This window comes from Python bivittatus, unplaced genomic scaffold, assembly GCF_059951505.1.
Source record: "Python bivittatus isolate LINGU-HERP-01145 unplaced genomic scaffold, Pbiv_v1 ctg000520_np1212, whole genome shotgun sequence".
Classification (NCBI taxonomy): domain Eukaryota; kingdom Metazoa; phylum Chordata; class Lepidosauria; order Squamata; family Pythonidae; genus Python; species Python bivittatus.
The window spans coordinates 3,116,238-3,140,693 of record NW_028277080.1 but is presented as its reverse complement, the minus strand read 5'-3'; the positions used below and the strand labels follow the sequence as shown (position 1 = coordinate 3,140,693).

Genomic DNA, 24,456 nt, shown 5'->3' with positions numbered 1-24,456 from the left:
TTTTGTCAATTCATCTTCTTAGTAATCGATGAATCTTCTCTGATTTTCCTATATCTCAACTCTATTTTGTAACTGATAGCCCCCACTTTCTGTACCAAAGTAAATGGCCTTGCTACCTACTTTGCAATCTGCATTCTTGACTAGGTAACAATAACAAAAGTCTGCCTTCAGTTTCAAGAGTTTTTACTCTGGAGTTTAGGTCATACCAATATTATTATTTTTATTCTGCAATTATAAGGTTCTCTTGTGCCATGAGTGATTGAGTTTTTGCAATTTCTCTCTTTATGGGAGTGTGAGAAGGAAATCAAATTCTTCCCTCCCCCCCCCCCATTTCAGCAGGAAGTCAAAGCTTCCCATTTGTCTCACCCTACCATTGTTTATCTTAACAGCAGTCAAGGCATATGATTAATATAGTAAGAATGGGCTCACCTAAAAAGATTAAAAACATAGCAGGAAGAATCAAGAGTCCTTCACCCTAGCCCAAAATTAAATAACCAAAGACCTAACAGAAGGCCAACATTCCTTGAAGCCATAATCGAATCATAAAAAGATTTCTTCCCCAAAGTGATATACATTCTAATTACACAATACCAAGATACGGCAAACACAGGGAGCCCCAGCTCAGTAGAGTGCCTGACCTTAGAAGGGTCCCTAGACAATTTCACCAGCTAGAGCATTCTCTTGGATTCCTGGTTAATTATCTTTTCTAAGAATTCCTAGAGGGCAGGCATTCCTTCCCCGCTTTAAAGGAATAATAGTGTTGGGGGAGATGGGCGGCATACTAAATAAATAAATAAATAAATAAATAAATAAATAAATGGGATTCTTGGGACACCCCAAGTGCCTGACAGCTGATCATTTTGTGTATCTGGCTCTTGGAAAATAAAGTCTTTTCTCTCCTTCAAACAACCACCTGCGTGTTTATTCCCAGCTTGGAGACGAACCTTGTAAGCTTCCTTTCTAACAGGAGAATGAATTCAAACAAGTTCTTTGGACTTGAAACTTTTTTGTTCACCCTTCTTTTACCAAATCCATCCCCTCCCCAGCTTTCTTCCATATAACAGCTCAAAAGACTGAACCTTATGAACATTCAAGTTATTTCTCTATATGCTAAAAGTAGTTAGGGAAGCCAAACACCTCTTTGCATTCTTTTTAGCATGTTTTTCAATGTCTGGTTAAGGCACCCTGCCAGGCCATTTGTCTGTGGATGATGGGGACTTGTTCTGATTCCAGATATGCCCATGTCTGCATACAAATACTTCAGGGATGCAGATTAAAAGTTTGGGGCTTGATATATCAGAATCTTATGAATATTTTTCACAAACAATATCAGTAGTAAAGAAAGGATCCAAACTGTTACACTCAAGATCAGAAATAATAGGAGAACTGGCAGCCTTTTTTTAAAAAAAATATTCCAAGACTAATATTGACGAAGCTACTATGAATAAATATATTGAAAAATTGGTTATCAAAAAGTTAAATGATCAACATAAGGAAATATTAAGCACACCTGCAACTATCCAAGAAACCAAAAAAAAAAGCAATAAAACAAATGAATTTGGGGAAAGCACCAGGCCCAGATGTACTGATAGCTCAATATTACAAAGAATTCAAAGGAGAATTATCAGAACCATTGACAAATATGATGAATGAAATCAAAGAAACAAAGGTAATACCAACCAACATGGAAAGAGGCATATATAACTTTGATTTATAAAGAAGAGAAAACCCAGAAAAAACATCATCATATAGACCAATTTCCTTGCTGAATGTAGATTATACGATTTTCATTACAATATTAGCTGACAGATTGAAGAAATGTTTCAGATGTTATACAAATTGACCAAACTGGTTTTATCCCAAAGAGACATATAAAGGACATCAGTAGATTCATAATCAACACAATAGAACACATAAATAAAAAAGGAAAAAGCTGCACTATTGGATGCAGAAAAAGCCTTTGACAATCTGCAGTGGTAATTCATGCTGGCAGTATTAAATAAAATGAACCCTGGAGAATTTCAAGCTTGGATTAAAAATATGTATCAATACCAAAAACCAAAGATTATGGCTAATGGAGTGCTTCCTGTAGATCATCAAATCAGTAAAGGAACAAGGCAAGGATGTCCACTTTCTCCTTTATCATCACATTATTTATCATTTCTAATACTGGCAGAAAAAAATCTGAGGTGACAAAAAATAACAGGACTTAAAATTTGCGGAAAGGAATCTAAGCTTAAATGCTATGCCGATGATGTAGTATTAACTATCATAGAACCACAAAAGGTAATAAAACAGCTAACGAATATAATCCATAAATACAGAGAACATTCCTGATACAAAATCAATGTTCAGAAAACAAAAATAATCACAAGATTTTTAACCTAAGAAGAAATCAATTTTCTGCAAGAAGAATTTGGTTGTCAGATAGTCTGTTCAGCAAAATATCTTGGTTTGCCCTTGACAGGCAACAATCAAGAAATATATTAAAATAATTATCTTAAACTATGGCAAGAGATTAAAAGAGATCCTGAAAGGTGGAAAGAATTTAAAGTTATCTTGGTTAGGATTGATTGCAGTTATCAGAAAGTTTATTTCCATACTTGTAAGATTCTATCAGTAAATTCATATGGAGTGGGAAAAGACCCAGAGTTAAATAAAAAAAATTTACAAGATTCTAACACCCTTCCAAATCTTAAACTGTATTATAAAGCAAGCTGCCTGTCCTGGATAACAGAGTAGATAAAATCTCCAAATAGTAAAATGGCAATTTTGGAGGGGGCCGGTTTAAGCCAATGGACTTCATAGATATTTATGGTACAGAGACACAAAGGAGGATAACAATTTAAAAGAACATATTATCAGACAGAATTTGATAAAAGTATGGAATGCCACAAAGGGAACAATAAGCCCAACAATTTGAAACCCTAGCTTCTCCCTCAACCACTTTTCCTGTGGGACATAATTATAGCAAGAAAAATGTAATTACATATGCAGATATGGTTTAGTCAGACTCTAGAGCAAATTAAAAACACAACTATTTAGTGAAGGCTGGAATATACTATGGTTGATATATTTACAAATAGCTAGAAGGATAAAATCAGATCTCAGAAAGAAAGAAGGGATATTAAGGGGGAAAAAAACAGAATTCAAAACTCTTATACAAAATCAACAACACCTATTAGGGCATATATACAAACTCTTACTTAGATATGATACAGAGACAGAACAAATAAAAAACGTTATGATAAAATGGATGCAAAATTTCAAAGAAACAGTTACAATACAACAATGGGAAGAATTATTGACTAAATCTATAAAATTTACACCAAGTTATAACTTAAAGGAAAATTGATACAAACTGTTTTATTGATGGTATACAACTCCATTTATGATATCTAAGATGCACAAATCATACAGAAATAAATGTTGGAAATGCCATGAAATAGAAGGAATGTTTTACCACATGTGGTAGATATGTAAAAGAACTCAAAAGGACTGGAAAGGCATACATACTATAATACAGAAAAAATTGTAATTCAGATTTGAAATGGAACCACAACTTTTCCTACTAGGTATAATTTCAGAAAAAAATTGACAAGAAATATCATAATTTAATGAGATACATGCTTACAGCAGCAAGAATAAACTTTGCTGAATGCTGGAAAAAAGACACAATCCTGACAATAATTGATTGTGAACTCAAACCTGAAGAATAGACAGCAATGGCAAAACTAACAGTATATTTACACAATAGAAATTTAACTAAATTTAAGCAAGAATGGTTCCCTTACATACAACACATCACACAGCATGGTGAATATAACCACTTACAGTCTGGTTTTTAAGGGGCCCTGGATATATTGCAAAAAATATTGCAATCTTTTCTTTTCTTTTCTTTTTTACTTTTTGGGTATTTTAACTTTTGTTAAACTTCCTTTGTCTATCCTCTTCTCTTTCCTTTTTATCAACATATAAATATTGATATATTAAGTAACAATACAATGGAGATTTTAATATGAAGTAATTAGCTTAAGATTGAAACTATTATGTAACTAATACTTTGATGTGAGTTACAATGTTTTTTTCTTTGTCTGTTATATTTAACTTTGGACAGAAAGCTAAATGCTTGAAATACTGACATCCTAAATTGTAATTTAATATTGACAGAATTTTTACCTTTCTTTCTCTACTTTCAATACCATAAGCTTTCTAAACAATAGTATGTTAATAATCTTTAATCATTTTATATAACATCACTGCATTGAAATAATATAATGTATCAAGACTTATAACAATATAATGGAAGGGAAGGGAAGGGATTTATGGATGTTTGCCATGGTTAGAAACTGCAGGGCACCTCCCATACAACAATTTAGTAGTTATTCACCTTATTCTGAAAGTTAATATATACTTGTTGCTATGAAGATAAACAATGTCAAAATAACCAATTTACTGCACTGTTTGTGCTAAAGTACTAAATAACATTTAGAATAGCTTTAACATTTTAATTACTATCCTTCTAAATAAAAGGGGGTTGGTTATTTAAACAAAAGAATCTTATGAGTAATGCCCATCCTGTAATTTAACTCGTTCATTTTCAATAAACCTTTGCAGTTACTACATGCAAAGGTATTTCCTAGTGACGTAATCACATAAAAACCAAAATATACTGGTTTTCTTTGGTAGATTTTGGCAAGGGTCTGGCTATATCCAGGTCAATTCTTAGAAAAAGGAAGAGGTATCACTGGCATTCTTTCCATGAGAGCTCTGTCCTGTTTCCTTGCTTGGTTTCATAAGCTGCATTCCAGGCATGATCGACAGTGGGTTTTCACATCTTTGGTATCCCTGGTCAAATGAATTGGTCTCTAAGCTTTATTAAAGATTTTTCTCATCCCATGTGATCTGCTAAAGAGTTTTCACATATAAGTTTCAATAAGCCTTTGCTAAACCTCCATGGAACTACTACTTGTTCTACCTTTCATCCACCCCCAGGGTCCTCTAAGTCAATCAAGGATTCCCCCCTTTTTCACAAACACAGGATTCCTCATCCTCTGACACCACCACATTCCTGCAACTTTGTAAGGCAGGTTCTCTCTCCTGGAGGGGACTTAAATCCACTTCCCATTTCTGCCCTATAAGCTGTCCTCTGGCTTTTTTCATCTTGCCAGATAGCTTTATTTAATATTTTACTTTAAGAGCCTGCTTTTCAAAAACAGTGGAATCAGGGTGGGAAAAGAGAATTGCAGATAACTCTTTCTCCTCAGTTTTCTCCAACTGCTTTTGCAACTTTTTTGCCTGGGCCCTCTCTGCAACTCCAACTAGCTTCCCTTCCTGCTGGGGTTGCAAGTGTAGCGTCCTTGACTACTGGCTGCCTACATGTTGGCCTGCTGGTTGCAATAATTATCTTGAATGGCCACCTTTTCACAATACCCACAATGTCTGTATCTGACTTGAGCAGGCTTCAACTAATGGGACCTTTCCAGTTTTATTTATTTTTTTATTTTATTTATCAAATTTGTCACCACCTATCTCATTGAAATGAGTTTGCCTGAAAATACTAGCAATGGCCGCCAGATCACTCCATTAGCATTTTTAGTAGGTAAGTTCTCTCACTGCCAGTATCCAAGAGCTCCTCTACCTCCTGGTCATTGACCTCTATGGTCATTATTCCCATTCTTCAGTGGGGACTGCGCAAGAGAGCTAAGGTCATGGCTTTCAACAAATATTTGCCCAATGTTGCATGGTACCACAAATATAACAAATAGGTTTTTGAATTATGGCCTTTTCACTCTCCTTTCCTCTCTTTGGGGTTTCTTACCCCCTTAAGGGTTTTTCCATTTTGAGCCTTCGAGTTGCACTTCCTCTTCTGGGATTTCCAAATTCAGGAACTTCCAGCATACTATTTCTGCTTTCCAAGACTGCCTAATATTTTCCCCTTTCATCAACTGAGGAATCCTAATATTATAAGAAATTTCACTAGGGGCTGGGCTAGAATCTGAAGAAGGTGGTTCCTGCCCCCCCCCCCCCAGCCTCTTTTCACTTTCCCATACTCCAAACTTTACAGCTTGTACGAACTCTTGAAACACCTTCCTGCCTTCTGTTGTCTCTTTTTGCTGGCTTAGAAACACTACTCTGTATTCTATATAAAGCTAGTATTTGCATTCCTATATCAACTTTCTTCTTGAATCAACTGGCATCCTTTCTTCCAGTTGCTACTTAAACATTCTTCCAAAACCTTAATCCAGTCCACCCCACCTTCTCACACAGCTGGGTTTACCAACTGAGGAACAACTATGGGTTTCCCTCCTCCCTCATGGATCAAGTATTTTGTAAGCCTTGCTCTAGTGTTCTATCAGCCTTGGACTCCTCTCCCTCCCCATAAGCTGCAGGAAGGGTTTGGTCAGTCATGGGCATAACCCTGGATCCATCACACTCCGCCTAAGTATGCCCTTTGACTCTACCAAACCTGCTTTTGTCATCGGCCTATCAGCTAATTTCTTTGCTAAAGCATGCATGAGCGTCCTTGTCTCTGGCTCCAGGGCTTGCAAGATCCTCTCAGTTTCAGTAGGACCACTCAGCCTAAACTTTTTTCCTTTTCTTTTCCCCATCATGCTTTTCCATTTACAAGATAGGGAAGACCTGGCTTGGCAGTAGTACATGTGAAAGGAATCTGGCTGTCCCTGTCAGCCACAAGTTAAACATGAAGCAATGTGTGATACAGCTGCTAAAAAGACAAATGCTCTCTTGGGGTGCGCTAACAGGAATGCAAGAATCCAGATCACAGAATGTAATTGCTCTATTCTGACCTGGTCAGATCCCACATAGAATGCTGTGTCCAGTTCTGGGCATCATAGTTCAAAAAATGGAGTAAGTTCAGATGATGGCTACCAAGTTAATGAAGGTTCTGGAAACCAAGCCCTATGAGAAACAGTTAAAGGATCTGAATATGGTTGGCCCACAAGATATGATAGCATCTTCAAATATCTGAAGGGTTATCTCACAGCAGACAGAGTTGACATACTCTCTGTTGCCCAAGAGAACAGAATTAGATTAGAACCAAAGAGTTAAAAATACACAGAAGTTGGCCCAGGCTAGACAGCAGGAGGAAATTCCCGACTGTATAAGCTCACAGCTAGTGGAACATGAAGAGGTGAGTTGCCCTTTATGGGTGGTCTTCAAACAGAGGCTGAGTGGTCATCTGTCAGAGATACTCAAATGGATCCGGTACTCACCAGAGATGGGATTAGATCTTTAAAATCCCTTCCAACTCTGTGTTTCCATAAAATAAAAGGCATGACAGAAAAGGAAATATAGCTAAATCTCATTTGTACCAACCCTATTCACGATACCAACCCGCATCATTTTATACTTGCAAATGGTTCTTGCTTCCACCACATCATACCCTGCCCTTTTGTCTTTTTTCCCTTCTTTCTTTGGAAAAACCTCTGCAATTCCATCCAGCTATGACTTCCTTGGTGGTCCTTCTCTCAACCCATTCATTCTGCATATAGGACTCATTCATTTTTTTATATAAGACCAAACGACCACAATATTTGTTATACCGATCACTTTCTTTTGCACTCGGTCTACACTGATTCATTCCTTACCTTATCTGTTCTTATTTCATCAAATATCCCATTCTTACTGCATTCAGCTGATATCTCCTGGCAACCCAACATTCATTTCTACATAGTGCTATATAAATTAGAATAAATAAATAAATAAATGAAAATAAATGCGAAAGCACACTATTACACACAGCCATTTTCATTTTTTTCAACAAATATTCATTCTTCAAATCAGCCACATACTGTCCATTATCCTTCTACCTACATCTATACCTTAAATTTTATCTAAAGTATGCAGTATGTAAATTTATCTACTCATTTTAATTTTTTTCACCAATGAAATTATTCACTCAATTTTCCCTCTCAAATATCCTGGTTTTTGATACATTAATTTCTGTATCATACTCCTTGCATCTCACATTAACTGCAGCTCAACCCAGTTCTCTCAGCCCAAAACATGGCATCATCTACATGCAAATGACAGATTCCCAACCACCTCCATCACTTCCCAACCACTTTCATTCCATACCCTCTGCTGGAGGCTACTTATCTTGCCCTCTTCACCCACTTCCAAAAAAAATTTTTTTTTAATTTCCATCTAAATCGCTGCCCAGAGTTGCTTTGTGTGAGATGGGCAGCTATATAAATGTGATAAATAAATAAATAAATAGATAAATAAATAAATAAAATCACTCTGCCTGTTCTTTCCCTTTATTAAACTTAGCCATTCCTTGCTCTTTGACTAATTCTTTGCAACTATCTTTTTCTCACTATATACATGACATAATCTCTTTCATCATCATTTTCTGCAGCCATCGCTATTTTATATACATTTTTTCTCATATCCAGACTCTCTTACTCCATCCTTCTGCCAAACATCCTTGTTCATACTACTCATTAGCTTTATTCTACACAGTTTGGTGGCACTTGTTAAAGATCATAATTCTTTTCATTCTGTTCCAAGCAGCTTCCAAATCCTCTTTTTCTTATGGCTTTCCACTCATTTTGTGAGGAGATTGTTATACTTTATATGCAAGTATACTTGTTATACTTTTCATCCAGGACATGCTTTCTCTCCCTGCAGTCGTTCTACTTTCATTCTCATTTCTTTCACTACTTCCTTTTTCTTCCATGTGCATTTGTTCTTATTTGACACTACCAAAAGATGCTTTGTACCACATTTGGAATCTTGCATTGCCCTTGTATCCTTGTATCCTTCACTAATTCTCTCAGTCTTTTATCCTAAACAATCACATAAATCATACTTTTAGATTTATTCATTCCTTTCCACGCTCATATATGAACAGACATTTATTTTCTTTCCCTTGGAGAAACACTGTTCTCTGTATTGCAGCAATACCTTTATTACTAAGCCAATTAAAGGTAACTGAAATAATGTTCAAACTTTCCAGGTTTAAAGAACTTTAGTACCAGGCTAGACAAACCAGAAAAAGCAATCCTGCAGTCACAGTACACAAACATTACTCTAGTACGAGCTTGAAACCAAGACACTAATTTGGAGCAACCTGGGGAAGTCCCACCCTCTCAAATGCTGTAGCACTTTTTGTAAATGCTGACTTCTAGGTGGTGACGAAAGTGGAGAATGTGCTAGAAAAGCCTGAACTCAATTTATCTAAAACAAATAGCCCCAGTACAGACGGGATGTCTTTTCAGACTTACAGTCACAATTTCGTGGACCACAACAAACATACCTAAACCATGTTAAAGTCTTATGAAGTGTTCTGCTTAGTGAGTCAAGCCTTTGCTTCTACGTTCTAGGCCAGGGTTCCACAAAGTGGTCACTATTGATCCCCAAGGGTTGATGGGACTATCCAAGGGGTCATTAAATGGTTGGGGGTCAAAAAGGGGTCGATAAATGATGGAAGATTGACTGGAGTCAATTAATCTTCTGGGGTCTCTGTGGAGCTCCACACCAGTCCCTAGTCTTGAAGGTGAGGTTTATCAATTATTATTATTGTTGTTATTGTTATTGATAGTACTATTAGTTAAAGTAGTATTTATTAAATTATTTTCATATAATAAATGTTTGGGGGTCAATTAACAAACTGAAACCTCATGAAGGGATCGATGAGCTGAAGAGTTTGGGGGCCCTGTTCTAGGCAATTAGTTTTAAAGCAAGTAATCTAATTTAGCATCTTAAGGCAAAAATTGCCAAACAGACATTCTTAATTTACAATTTACCTTCAATAACACATAAAACTTGTGGACGTCATAACTTAGAGTTCTTCAATTACGTAATTTGAGAGCATAATAGTTGTATTTAACTGCAGCCTTATATTTGAATTATTCTGACATGCATCAGAAAACAGAAAACCTTTTTGTTAATTTGATTATGTTACACATCTTTTAAGTTACTTTGATTTCAACAAATCCAACCCTCGTTGGAATTTCAATAAGCAACTGAATTAAGTTTCCATCATAAAAATTATAAAAATCTTTTTTTCATGGCAACTAAAATGTGGTTCTTCTCAATGGCAGCAAATGGGGGAAGGATTTTCAGGATTTTCCTTTCAGTAAAACTACACTTTATAGATGTAAAACTAGCACAGACTATTTTATTTCAGTTGATTTTTAACATAAAACGGAAGAACTGGTGTGGTGTGTGTGGTGGTTAATCAGGACTGGGAAGAGCTGTGTTCTAATCCACTCTGAGCCATGGAAGCTGACTGAGTGACTTTGTGTTTGCCGCTCTCTCTTACTCCAACAGGTTCAGCCCAAGAATCACCACGAGACAGTCCAGAATTCAGCTCAGCTTCTTTATTAGCTTGCACCTAATAGACAGAATCTCGCCAGACTAACTCTAATCCCCCAACGACAGCAACTATAACCATCATGCCCTTGGGGGGGGCGGTCTCCTCCTCTTGACTTTCACACAGTCCGTCTGGGGGCTGAGGAGAGGCGTTCCTTGGAATGTCTCTCCCCCCTCCCTGTAAACTTGAAGCTCCATTCCAGAATCCTCCCCACTCACACAACCTACCTCATAGGGTGGTTGTGGGGAAAACAGGAGGAGGGACTGCTATGAATGTTCCTTGAGTGAAAGGCAGAATATAAATATGAAAATAATGCCAAATTACCCAAAGTTGCATGCCTTAAATATCAGCTGTTGGAGGACAATGGTAGAAAGAGGAATGCTATGTGTTGGGCAGTAGGATTTAGTGACTGTGGTCTAGACAACAGAATTCCTGATGTTTCACTGGCAACTCCATTGTCTAGACCAAGGTCACTAAACCCTGAAGCCCAACAATGCTCAAAGGTGGAAAGAGGGATATTGCTCTCTGGAGTTTCCAAATGCATTTGGCTGGACATGGTGTGATCCAGCACAGTTCCTCTTATCTAAACTGCCCACAGACAGCCTATTACTGTTTGCTCTAAATCCCTGAGCCCTGAGGCTCACTGGGTGGCCTTGAATCAACAACTTATCTGCCACCACCCTACAGCTCCGGCTAGTTATTCCGATAAGATTGGGGAGAGAAAGCAGCACCAAGGCAGCTAAAGTTGTGGTGGATTTGTATCCGCATCACAAACTAACATTTTAACCTGAAAGGTGGAGTGAATCCAGCCAATGTGGACAGCTTAGGGTTTAAGTGTCACGAAAGGTAAACAAACGATAACTACATTAACGGCGGGTGCCATTCACACAACCCGTAAGCGTTTCCAGGGAGCGTTTCGACAAACGGAAGAGAAGCACTTGCAGCGAAGTCGCAACCCCGCTCCTGGGAGCGCGTATCTGTTCCAAGTCTCCGCCCTCGCTCGGAGGGCAATGAGAGAGGAGACGCCTGGTCTTCCGTAGTGCTTTTCGCCCTTGAGAAACGGAAGGATTAAATGCGACGTTGCGTTGTCGCCAATAGCGGCCCTAGGCTGGCAGCCAGCGACTTTGGCACCCCAAGTGAACCATACAATCCCTACAACAAATCTGCATTCTTTTTTCCTTGCAAGCCTGCGCCCCACCTAACCTAGCATCCGAGGAGACCGCCTGGTTCGCCTATGTGGAGGACCCCCTGTCCGACAACCTCTTCTGTAACGGGGAGGCGCGTTTGTGAGAAAGCCCTGCCGGAACCCGCCTAAATTCAGGTCCAGCCATGCCAGGGCAAAGGGGCGCCTCGATCTGAGACAAGATCCGCGCCTGGAGGCGGAGAATAACAGCGCGGGGAGGGGGGCGAGCAGAGGGAGAACCTCCTCACCTTTCGCAATGCAAAGCGCAGCTGCTGCCCACAGGAGCGGCGGCAGCAGTCGTTCCCAGGCGGTCATATTCTGAATATGTCGAAAACGAAACTGGGTGAATCGACCTTTCTCAGACGAAACAGGCTGGTCATCTCTTCGTCTTTTCTCCCAACGCCCGATCGTTCAAGAAGTTTTTCATCTCGATCCTTTATTCTGTGACTGCGCCTCTTTAAATCTTGCCAGTCCTCTGTATCAGAGTAGGGAGAGAACAGCGGAAAAGAGCAGCCACGATCTGCTCGAAAAGCCGTACGTCCGGTCTGTAACCTCTTTTCATTTGTTAGTTAAAAGGATCTGTGATCTCAACCTGCTCGTCGGTAGGGCGTTCCCTCGATGCTACAGCAGTTAGCCCTGTATGTACGGAACTTTGCCCACACGCTCCGCGCATGCATTCATTCAATTTGTACGGCTACCCAAGTGGTGCTGGGCAATTAACAACATTAAGTACGTGCAAAAAAGACACCAATGATAACAATCCAACAAACCAGTGGAGACACACATAGTTAGAACGCCTATAGTTTCAGGCACAATAATTCACAGAATACACATTGACTACACTGAGGGCTCACGCAAGGGAAGACCCCCAGCTTCAGGGCCTTTCAAAAGCCCAGCAGGGCTTCAAGACTATCCCAATTGCAGAGCAAGCACAGTGACAGAGAAGCCACACTTCCTGGGTCCCACAGGAAGGCAGTTTAATAGACAGGACCCTGAGACCTATTCTGAACTTGCTGGGGAGGCAGAGACCATTGGAGACAGAGTCCTTCAAATATCCTAGCCCTGTGCCATGAAGGGTGAGAACCAGTAATGCATACAGTAGTGGTGATCACTAAATAAGAGGGATGATAATTACCACTACTGAATTTAACTGAAAAGGAAGAAGGAATCAAGACAACTTTCCCCCCACTACTTTCTTCCCCCAGTTCTAGATGACATGCCTCCCTATTTTCATGTTAGTCCCTATCAAAGAAGAGAAAACGGAAAATCCTAACAGGAGCAGAGACAATGCAAACTGGGCAGCCAAGTAAGTACTATTTTGAACTCGCCACATTCTGAGCAACAGCTTTCTTTTGCACCAGTGAGCAACAGAAAGTGAAACAGCTTTAGAGATGACTAAATTTGCCCTGCCCCTGCAGCAAGTGAAGAAGACCTGGGTGGTAGAAGAGCCCAGCACCAGAAAGGATGTTTCATCTTTTCTCCCAAGCTGTGGCAGGATGACATTCTCCCCTCTTCATTGTGAATACTGTAGGCAATAGGCCAGCTGAAATTATTAGTATTTCTGTACAGAACTGTTGAATAATTTCTGCTGACAAAGATACTTGAGAAGTGCTGGGGAATTCTTTATTAAAATATTGTTGCCTGCTTCATTCTATTTCCAATACTACATCACAGTGTTTTTTGGTCACATGGAAAACCTGTGGAACAAGAGACATATGCAAACCCCCAAACCCTCTTTAGGTGGAAGAAAAAAAATCTTTCCAAACTTGCTGCTGAATTTTGGTGGCACTTGCTCCCAAATTGTGATTCTATATGTGGTATGAAATATACAAAAACTGTATCAGAGTGCCACTACAGGAACCAGCTTTGGCTCAATCCTGACAAGAGTGAGTCATTGTGGGTTTTAGGGCCCTCTGGACCTAGAGACTTCCATTGTTAATCCACTGGAATGCAATCTGGGGGTTCTCCTGGACTTGCAGGTAATAGCCATGGCCAGGAGAGCTTTCGTACAATACATCTTATGCAATAGTTGCTCCCATTCCTAGATTGAGAGGCACTGCTGACAGTCACTCATGCCTTAATCACCTTCCGATTGGATTATTGCAACAGGCCCTACATGGGGTTGGCCTTGAAGAGAATTTGGAAGTTTCAGCTGATCCAGAATTTGGGCTGCATATATGCCTACATAACACCGCCGCTATACGAGCTGCGCTGGCTCCCAGCAGGCTTCTGAGTACGATACAAGGTGCAGGTTGTCACCTTTAAAGCCCTACATGGCATGGGACCAGGCTACTTATTGGACTACCATTACCTGGAGGTTTCCACCCATCCCACCAGCTCTGGCAGAGTACACATGCTCTGTGTACCATTAGTGAAACAGTGTCATCTGGTGGGTCCCCAAAGTATGCCTTCTCTGTTACAGCTTCTGCACTATGGAACAGCCTCCCAGCTCCTCACTGAAATATGGGCAGACCTACTTTATTGGCCTTTTGCAAGGCCATAAAAACCTGGCTTTTTCCTCAGGCACTGGGCTCAGGAAGTTAGTATGAGGGCTATGGTATGAGTTATGTGATTACTAGTTTTGTGGTTTTATTGAGCCTGAGTATAGTGTTATTTGGTTTCTTTTGGTTTAATTGAATCTTTTGTTTTTAATTTTTTCCCTGCCCAGAGTTTCCTGGATAGATGGGCGGCCATGTAAATTGAATACAAATAAATAAGTTCTAATCTAAGTTTACACTGTTAAAACACAACAAAATTCCCAACCTCTTGTCTCATCACCTTGAACTCCTCTGCGAAAGGTGAAATATAAATCTAACAATCAAACTAAATGAAAACCTTGCCTATCTTACATTATAGCATTGCCCCCTTCTCATCCTTGCCTTGGCATTGCCAGAGACTTGCTATAAGCAATTTGCAATTATCTTTATTTTAAAATTCCTAAGACCCACCTGCACCTGGACTTCAGTATTGGGCATAGGACAACAATTAACCATGACAACTGCTTGTCCTGGTGTGTCAGATGCTTTTCACGTTTGACTCTAGAGGAGGTTGACAGGATTCTGGAGAGGTAAGGGCTATCTTGTTCAACCATTGCCCTTCCTAGCTGATTAAATAATTCAGGAGAAGATTGGTCCCTTGGTTAATAAGGAAGATAAATAATGTGCCCTTGTGGGAAACAATGGTTGTTGAAAAGCATGCATTTTCACAGTAATGTTTAGTGTCCTTGAGCCAGTCTGTATCACCTTGATACAACTTTGAAGGTGCTCTTTTATTTTCCTTTTAATTGTTAGGCTATCCTATGGATATAAAGGTGGGATATACTGTAAATCATGACAATCAATGAATGAACTAATAATGTCCTTAGATATTGGTGTGGGTGATAAATTTAATTATCAGTATAAATTGCTGATTGCACTCTCAGTCCAAAGGCATCCAAGACCTACAAGGCTTAAGATACCCATCTTGTGTCTTAGCCTTCCTCCAAACTCCAAAAAAACCAATCCACCCCCCCCCCCTGCAAAAAATTGGTCTCCCCTACTCTAGGAGCTACAAAAGGAATGCAGAGGAACTGTGGCCCCAGACCACATTCCTTGCACCTACTGACCTAACCTATACCCTTGATCTCAAATCTCCAATCAGTTGCCTCATTTCATCCCCATCTTTGAAGTAGAAATGGTAAATAGTACTTTGATACTTTGCCCAGATGGTTATGAGGCTTGGATTCATCAGTGTTTGTCCAGCAGACTGAACAGAAAGCTATTGAAACAAACCATTCTTTAAAACAAAACAGAAAACAGGGCTTGTAACTCCTCCTCCTAGCATATTCCTGCAATTGAATAAATTCTCTTTCCACAAATGGTATTGCAAGCAGAGGGAGAGGTAAGCATCCCCATTCCTCTCTCATCTCAAAGTCTCAGGGCATCTGGATAATTAACCAAGTTTTTCAAAAAATAAATGAAAAGAAGGGCTGGAATTCCCACACTGTTTCATCTACTCTGTATTTCATCATCCACTGAAAAATCCAGCAGGAAGGACAAATATGGATGCCAGAAGATGGCCTGTCTCAGTGCTCATAGTACCACTGTTCTTCATCTTTGCAGGTAAGGACGTTACTGGCCATAGGAAGGGGAAGGTCAACTGTTTCAGGTGGCGAGTGCCATTTTCTAAACAAAATTATGAGGCGATCTGAGCAATTTCAAGTTTAGCATCTATTTTGGGTAAATTGGTGAAAAGATTTGATGAAAAGATTATCAAACATGTAAAAGCAAGTCTGGCTGAAGAAGAATCAACATTGCTTTGATAAAGGTAAGTCCTATCTACCACATTTCAAATGGCTTTTGTGAAAATTGCTCACTACAATTCCTGAACAAATGTAATAACCATTAGATAATAGGATTGTTATGGACCAATATCTGGAAGGAAGCAGAGATCAGTGGAAAGTTCTTGCCATGGAAGGATATAAGAAGAGGGACTCCCAACAATGAATATATAAGGGTTTGTGCTTTTTTATAAAAGCTTGCCTTTGGCAGTGAGATGGCCACGTTTACTGATGACAGCTAATGATTCAGGATGATAAAAACAAAAAGGGATTAGACAAGAAACTCCAAATTCTGCAGACTGGATGAAGTGTGTAACAAAGTGAGTTTAACAAACAGCAAAAACCTCTAAAATCAGGGACACAGAGCTAAGATTTGATAATGCACACAGGGCAACACTCCATCACACATACAAGCCATGGACACACCTTTTTGCAAAATTCTTCACAGAGAACCATGGTACAGTTGGGAGAGCAAAACTCAGACATACATTAATTTGCAGGACACACTGCCAGGAAAGATTTGCAAAAGGAACAATGTTTGGGAGCTATTAGCCATATGGATTAGATTCTTTTCCTTTATAAAGGAATAAAAACATCATGAAAAGGAACATTATTTTCTCACAATCATAATTTTATGGTCACAATAGAATATCTCTAAAACTGTACCTCTCAGTTAAATAATAAAACAGAAGCAGATAAAAATAAAAGTGATACATTTAACATTCAGGAGGACTAGATAACTGCATGGAATATTTGTGAACTTTTGAAAAAGTTACTTTTTAAACAGTTAAACCAGTCTAACAAGGATTTGAAGTAGCAGCTTTCTGTACTTATATTGAGGATAGTAGTTGGAAAAAGAGAAATGTGTGTATTTAATTTTGAAGGTCATTCATTCATTCATTCATTCATTCATTCATTCATTCATTCATCCATCCATCCATCCATTCATTCATTCTACATACATGCCTGCATACATACCATGACCACTAGGTCAGTTCATCAGTATCTGCAGATGCTGATGAACTAAGGTAATGCTCCTGAGACTGTTAAGTGCTGGTAGCCATTCATGCTGCTACCCTCTTGGGAAAGAAGCAGTAAATGTTCCAGTTAAAAGCTTACTTTTAGTAAATGTGTTTACTAGTATTTAGACAGTTGTGTGAGCTCAGAAATTATTCACCCAGCTCAAGCTGGATTCATATGAGGATCTGAACAACTACATAAGAAAGATCAAGGATCTCAAGAAAGAAAGGGTTAGTTGTTAGCTTAGTTTCTAAGGTTACAGTTTTAGGAATTACCCTGACAAAACCTACTTACTGATTCTATACCTTCTCATTATTCTTCAGTCTATCATACTTGATTAAGTGGAACATACTTTATTGTTTTTCTTTTGGCCTTTGTAGAGCAAATAAACTAGAGATAAACTGGAAACGGGATCAGAGAAGTATAATAAGGATGATCAGGAATAGAAACTAAGTTTTCTGAGAAGAGAAAGAAGGAACTAGGAATATTCAACAACTTTAACAGTAGAACCAATTACCCAAGGAGGCTGTGGGTGTCTCTTCACTGAATGTTTTCCTGCAGAAGTTAAACTGCTGGGCTTGCTTTAATTTGAAGTCCTCCACTGAGTAGGGACTTGAATTTGATGTCCTAAATGGCCCTTTCAACTCTATGATTCTAATTGATATATTAATAATTAAAAACAGATAGAATCCTGCAGTTTTAGGATGCTACTGAAATTTTCTTTATGGGGCTTTGGGGGTGGGGGTGGGGTGGGGTGGAGATCCTAAAGTGGATTAAAATGTGTTCTTACAACTTTTTTCTGTGCTATTAGAAATTCTGAAATCTTAAAGGTCTTGGACTAGTTAAGGTATATAGAAGAGAGTGTGCAGATCTACAAATGATGTATTACATTTTAACACTTTGCTGAAATGTATTCAAAAGGATCAGTAGATAGGGGGCAATGCTGTGCCTATCCCTTATTGCCCCCTTTGCCCCCTATATCTTAATCCTATATTAGTTCTGAAGGTCTCAGTTGACCATAAGATGTTCAAAGGTTGTCCCTCACTGAAAAATAGTCTGCTGTTTTAATAGGTAAATAAACATTGGTTAGAAGAATTTTCTTCTGAAAATCATGAATTAAGTTTAAAACCTCAAAGTGAGACTTTCTGTTTTTCCAGAAAATTCCAGACTTGAGCCAGTGGCTAGACCATAATAAAAACCATGGTATAAAAATCCTTGAAAGCCCCAGAGAGGATATGCAAGAAATGGGAATACATTCTTGGTCAAAATAAGTGTTATAAATATTGCACAAGATTCACTTCATTGTAACAACTGTGTTTGCCTTGTCTTACTTAAAATTATTATTATGGTTGGTCACACAGTAGGCCAGATGTTTAGACTGGATTGGCATTTTTATCCACCTGCTGAGTCCTTCCAAAGGACCTGGGATAGGCAGATGTTGTTGTTTGATGGTTTGATGGTGTTGAAGGTATCATTGCAGGATATAAGCTGTTCCAAGTAAAGCTGCCTTTTGCAGTTGACTGGTGGTGATTTTGTCAACGGCAATGGTATTCAAGTGGTGCTCCAGATGTTTTGGGATTGCACAATAGTAAGGTGCCAGTTACTGTTGGTCCTACCTTTGCTTTCTTTTGCCATAGTCATTCTACTTCTATTTGCAGTTCTTTATATTTTGTGATTTTCTCCAGTTCTTTCTCTTCTCTTCTGCTGTCTCCAGGTATTGCAATGTCTACTATCCAGAGTTTTTTGTCTTTCTTATCAACAGTTGTTAAGTCTGGGGTGTTGTGTGGCAGGTGCTTGTCTGTTTGAAGTCTAAAGTCCCAGAGCACTTTAGCTTCTTCATTTTTGATTACTTTGTCTGTTTTGTGGTCCCACCAGTTCTTGCTTGCAGGCAAATGTTATTTCTTGCAGATATTCCAATGCACCATTGTTGCTACTTTGTCATGTCGTTGTTTGTAGTCAGTCTGTGTGATCTTCTTGCAGCAGCTAACTAGGTGGTCCACTGTTTCTTCCACTTCTTTGCCGAGGCTGCATTTGCTGTCTGTTGCTGTCATCTCAGTTCTGGCTTTGCATGCATTTGTTCTTAAGGCTTGGTCTTATGCAGCCAGAATTAGCCCCTCAGTCTCTTTTTTCAACTTCCCTGATATTATTATTATTATTATTATTATTATTATTATTATTATTATTATTTTCATTTCAGAGTCTAAAAGTATTATGAAAAAGCAACAGTGTGCTGACTTCCAATCTGCAAGTTTACTATGGGGTACAAATCTCCAAGTCCGATTTCTTCTGTTCTCCTTTTCCAATCCCAGCTGTGGAAGGCTGCTTTCACAAAATGAGGATATCCAGGGCTCTGGATTCAATGCCAGTTTGGGAACTAAAATAATCATTCATGGTTTCAGGTACAAATATTCAAAAGTAAACAATATGCTCTGCACAAGTTATGTATAATGGTATGTGGGAATGACTTCTGGAGAGAGGAGGACGAGCCGCAGCCTAGACAACCGTTGTCCAAAAGGTATCTCAGCCCATAGAAGGAAAAGGGGCGTGGGAAGCATCTCAAAAGGGACACTCCCTAGTTCTCTGGAAAGTAACAGTAAAGGAGAGGAGAAGTGCTTTCCGACTTCCAAGAATGTGTTACTGTAAGCTTACAATAAAGGTAGTGTTAATACTCATGGTTTGGGCTTCATGACTGGACTATCTCAAAGGGCTGACAGTATGGAACTAAGAGATAAGTAATGGGACTAATAATTAGGATTGCTTTATCAATGAAAAGTAGACTGTATAATCTATTGATGTACATCTATTAATACTGTTAATATACGTACAAAAAATAATAGATTCACCAAATTAATTGATCATTGTTTCTGACTCTCCAATGACTTCAGTGCAATCGTAAGAACTGGCTCTGCTGACTCCACTGTTGCTGTGCTGCACCACTAGCTTTTTCTGAAGCCACATTATATTGTTGACTCATATTCAGTAGTAATGATGTTTTTCGCAAGTATTACTTCCAAGCTGGGTAACCCCCATTCTGTGCATTTGTTTTAGTTCCTAAGTGCACAAACTGGCATTTCCCTATGCTAAATGTCATTGTCAGGAAGGGAACGCCCTCCACCCCCACCCGCACCCCAATCACTGTTGGAATTCACCTCTGACTTTCTTTCAATCTCTCCCTTCTACATGCCTTTCTAAGAAACCAGATGCCCAGCTAATTGGACCATTCTTTGTCCACTATCAATCTTGTGGCCTTTTGCCTGCAGCTTCCGCTCACACTGAGAACGCATCCAGTTTTCCATCATTCCATCTGGGTCCTGGAAGGCCCCTCTAACCCCTTGCACACTTCTTCCCCAATACCTCCCACATCCTAGGAAAGGGAAGAAGAAATCAAGGTGGGAAATATTTTGGACTCAGTGCAGGAGGGGCAGACTGGATATTTCATTTGCTGAAAGGGATACCCAGATTTTGGGGAATTAGCACATGATGTTAATGCACCTCATCTTCATCAGTTCCACCTGCAATTCCTGCCCATCTGTCAGCAGTTCTGACCTGAGAGGGATGTGTTTATGGACAGGGAAGGGAGAAGTTTGTATGACTAATGAGAGAGACAGAAACTGCTGTACCTGAAGATGGTGGGAGAGTTCTGGAATAGGGAGGGTTCCAAAAAAGCAGAAGAGATGAAAACATTCCTATTTCTTGCTGTCCAGTATCAGAAGGAGGGAAGGGTGGAGATGCCTGAAAGAACAGAAGTTCTGACTGATGGAAAAAATGGAAATGGAAGGAGGGGCACCTGGCACTTCCAGACATAGAAATGAAGGTGAATATAGAGAAGGAGGTTCTGCATTCATTCTGCAAGGAATGAATGAAATGTAGTGAGGCAGGAACCAGTGGTTCCTAGGCTAGAGAGAACTTTTATGTCAACACAGAGCAGATAGGTGCCTTCCAAAGCCATCAAGAGTACAGCCAGGTATCCACTGAATTAGAAAGGAGGAAGGAAAAACCCTAGAATCTTATCCCTGGGGCACAGACCTAGATATGGGCCTTGACTTCTATATACTGCAGTAGGCAAATCTTCCCTGTGCACCATATATGGCTTCATTATTATCTATAGTAAAGAGACAAATCTTGCCTTCTTGGTTGTGAACATGCTGTTGAATAAGCCATGTTTTGAAAAAGGAGTTAAATATCTGGGGAGCTGAGATATCTGTTGTGAACTTTGATACAGCTTGAGCAATCTATGATAAAGTATAAATGTCATTCTAAACTGGGGATCTCATGATTTGTTGGATATCAAACCTTGTTGTTTAGGCCTCACCCTTATGGATGGAAATGCCCTCACACATTCTGTTGCTTTTTTTAATTTCTCCTTAGGGCACTAGGCACCAAACCATCGTGGATAGATGCACTAATTCAAGCCTTGCTAGGGGTAGCCAAAGTCAATGTGATTGCTGTAGACTGGGTTCATGGAGCCACAGCAGCCTATCCTACTGCAGTGGAAAATGTTATGAAATTGGGACTGGAAATTTCCAGTTTTATCCGCAGGTTACTGGTAAGTAGAACTACCCAAGAATGTACTGGATCCAATGTTGCTCAAGTACTTTCTCTTCAGAGAGAAAAGTATCAAATCACTCATTTAGGCACAGATAACTATGTACAAAGATAACTGTAGTGTTTAGGAGTACTCCAGTTTTTTTCTAGATGGTAGGTGGTAGCATTAGCAAATGTGCCTTTTTCAGTGGCATCTATTAGTAATATAAATAACTTCAAGATGGTAATTTGTAGGGCCTTTTTCTACTTGCACTTAACCACAGTGCAAACCTTGTGTCCTGGCAATATCCTTTTTCTGCTATGTCCCCATGATGTTGCCTTCATCTCATCCCAAGCCCATGAATGAGACAAGGTTAAGTTATTATTAGCAGTAGTGAAGTTAAAATAGCATTCTCCCCCCTTAATCTGACATCATTCAAGAGTCACCTCTAGGTACAGGTAGTCCTTGCTTAACAATTACAATAGGAACCGGAAGGTTCATTGTTAAGTGAGTCAGTTGTTAAGTGAGTCACGCCTGATTTTTATGACCTTTTTTGCAGCGGTTGTTAAGCGAATCACCACGGCTGTTAAGTGAATCACACGATTGTTAAGCGAATCACATGGTTCCCCACTGATTTTGCTTACTAGAAGCTGGCTGGGAAGGTTGCAAATGGTGATCATATGACCCTGGGATGCTGCAACCGTCGTAAGTGCGAGCTGGTTGCCAAGCGCCTGGATCTCAATCATGTGACCACAGGGTTGCTGCAACGGTTGAAAGTGTGAGGAACAGTTGTAAGTCCCTTTGTTCAGCACCATTGTAGCTTCGAACAGTCACTAAATGAATGGTTGTTAAGTGAGGACTACCTGTATATAAATCCATTAGGCTTTATCACCCCTTATATTGGAGTGGCTGAAGTGAGGCAGTGGGGCTAGCAAATCATGTGCTGATATAGTTTTCTGATGACTTGAGGATGGGTGGATTGCACTTCAACTCAACAGTGAGGAGAGGTTCTGAATTATGGACCTTTCAGAAATATTAGGTAATCTTTGTATTCTCTAATATATTAAACATGTTTTAGTGCTGTTAAAACTGCCCACTGTTTTGCTGGTACTTGGTTAATTAATTAGTTTATCTTATGGTCAAAGACTAGCAGTCAGGAAAACATAGGGAATTTTAAAAAGTTTGTATAAAATCTAGAACCTAAATTCTAAAAGTTCATATGTAACCTGAAGCAAAAACTAAAATTGGACACAGATTTTAACCAAAATCTTCTAACCCAGAAGAGGTGTGAGGCAAGCAATGGCACAAATGCTCAAGACACCAAGTCTTTGGCCTAATAAGTTTTAGGAAAGAAAATGTTATGATTGGAAAACTCCTTCCCTGCTTCAGAAGGAATGTCCTATGAATTTATTTATAAAATGGGCAGAATAGGAGGCTATGGCTCACTATCTCTATCTCACCAGTCCCACATTGGGAAAGACATTGCTCAGATTCAAACTTCTGATATTTCCCCCATTGGCACTGGGGGAAAGGCATTAAATCAAGCCAGCATGATATTTCAGTGTTGTGACACTGGAAAGGTAGACAGCGGAAGCAAAGCTGTCGTAAACCCTGTGTGTGATTCTGCAGAAACTGAATTCCTATCACTTTGCAAATCTAGTCCCAGTTACAGTATGTTGTCTGATCATACTTGGGGCATTTTGAAAACCTAGACTGCTGGAGAGTTTTCCTCCATACTTCTCTTCCAGATAGATTTAAACTATGAGATAAAATATTTTAAGTAAACAGACATGAAATAAATAGACAAGGTTTGAAGTGTCTCTCAATTACCCCAAAGCAGAAGTCTTTTTGGTGAGGCCCAGTGTTTCTGCAGTGGAAGCCTGGGGAATGAAGGCCACCTTTTCTCCTTGTTCATCCTAATGTGATTTATCAAAGTAATGTTTATTACTGAATCTAGGAAGATACAGTGTTGAAAATTGGAAAGGAAATGATTAAAGAAAATGCCAACAAATGCACTAGGCCAGATAAAATTGATTCATTATATTATGAAGGAATGTACGGTATATTGCAGCTGATTATGCATGGATAGTAAACAAGTCTATTGTCTGCTATGTGACCTTCTCAAAGGATCATATCTTTAAAACAGAAACTAGGGCTGTGGAGTGCTTTGGATTCAAAGGCAAAATGTGCCCTGGAGCACACAAGTACACAAATGTAGCACTTGCATGACCACGTGATTATGTGATTGTGAAAAGACACATTTTGTTTAAAGAAATGGAGACACAAACACTTTTTTACCTTTAAAAAGATAATATTTTTGTAACTACGTCTTTCTGTTTGCTGCCTTGCACATTAACCCTGTCCAGATTCTCTTTGTCCCACAACATATTTGAGCTACCCATACTTCCTCTGCACTTAGTCTGCACTCTAGTCCTGTTCACAATAAGTTAAAAAAAGTGTTGCTGTGACTAACATTAAGTCTGGTGGCAATAAATTATATGTGGAACAGACGGTTGCCTCATCTCTGATTTTAGACTTACCTCCATTTTGCTTTTTTTTGCTTTTTTTGCTTTTTGCCAGCTGAGTAGAATAGTCCAGAGAAAAACATGAACCAGTTGATCAGATTGTTGGGAGGTTTAGCTGTGTGCTTTGAGGGCATTTAGAAGGAAATGTTGAAGTCCTAATTATTATTCTTGCCAACCTTCAGGCTGTGGGAGTGCCGGAGTCATCCATCCACCTTATTGGGGTGAGCCTCGGAGCACATGTCGGGGGTCTGGTGGGCCAGTTCTATGAAGGCCATCTTGGAAGAATTACTGGTAAGGGAAAGCAGCAGGCTGAAAATGTATTATTATGGTTTTTATGGTTATAAAGTTTTTCTCAATATACTAATATTTGGGGAGTTTTAATTAGCTCTTAAGTAATTATATTTTATTAATACTTTATTGCTAACATCCTATTTCTCTTTAGTTTTCTTTAATTCTGTTTAGTATTTTAAAGACTGCACTTAAATGTTTTTATGCATTTCATCCATCAATTTTACCTTTTCCTTTAGTTCTTAATTTCTTGGT

General features: G+C 39.2%; 2 protein-coding genes across 10 annotated transcripts in view; one reads left to right on the top strand and one right to left on the bottom strand.

The window, feature by feature from the left end:
- Nucleotides 1-12,200, bottom strand: part of LOC103053704 (uncharacterized) — an 87,384-nt gene extending 75,184 nt beyond the window's left edge. For 5 of the 9 annotated variants that reach the window (XR_015797368.1, XR_015797367.1, XR_015797366.1 and 2 more), the window contains exon 1: nt 11,774-12,197. Coding sequence is in view for 5 of the 9 variants with exons in the window: in XM_088147524.1 (XP_088003650.1) it covers nt 11,774-11,840 (67 nt within the window). In the remaining 4 variants the exon portion in view is untranslated. Of the gene's footprint in view, nt 1-11,773 lie in introns of all 9 variants that reach the window. The other 4 variants (XM_025171247.2, XM_025171246.2, XM_088147525.1 and 1 more) reach the window with 3 other exon arrangements.
- A 3,214-nt stretch (nt 12,201-15,414) lies between these two features.
- Nucleotides 15,415-24,456, top strand: part of PLA1A (phospholipase A1 member A) — a 25,916-nt gene continuing 16,874 nt past the window's right edge. The window contains exons 1-4 of the mRNA XM_007435294.3: nt 15,415-15,625; nt 19,061-19,262; nt 21,232-21,409; nt 24,096-24,204. Of these exons, the coding sequence (XP_007435356.2) occupies nt 15,565-15,625; nt 19,061-19,262; nt 21,232-21,409; nt 24,096-24,204 (550 nt within the window). The 5' untranslated portion in view covers nt 15,415-15,564. The remainder of the gene's footprint in view (nt 15,626-19,060; nt 19,263-21,231; nt 21,410-24,095; nt 24,205-24,456) is intronic.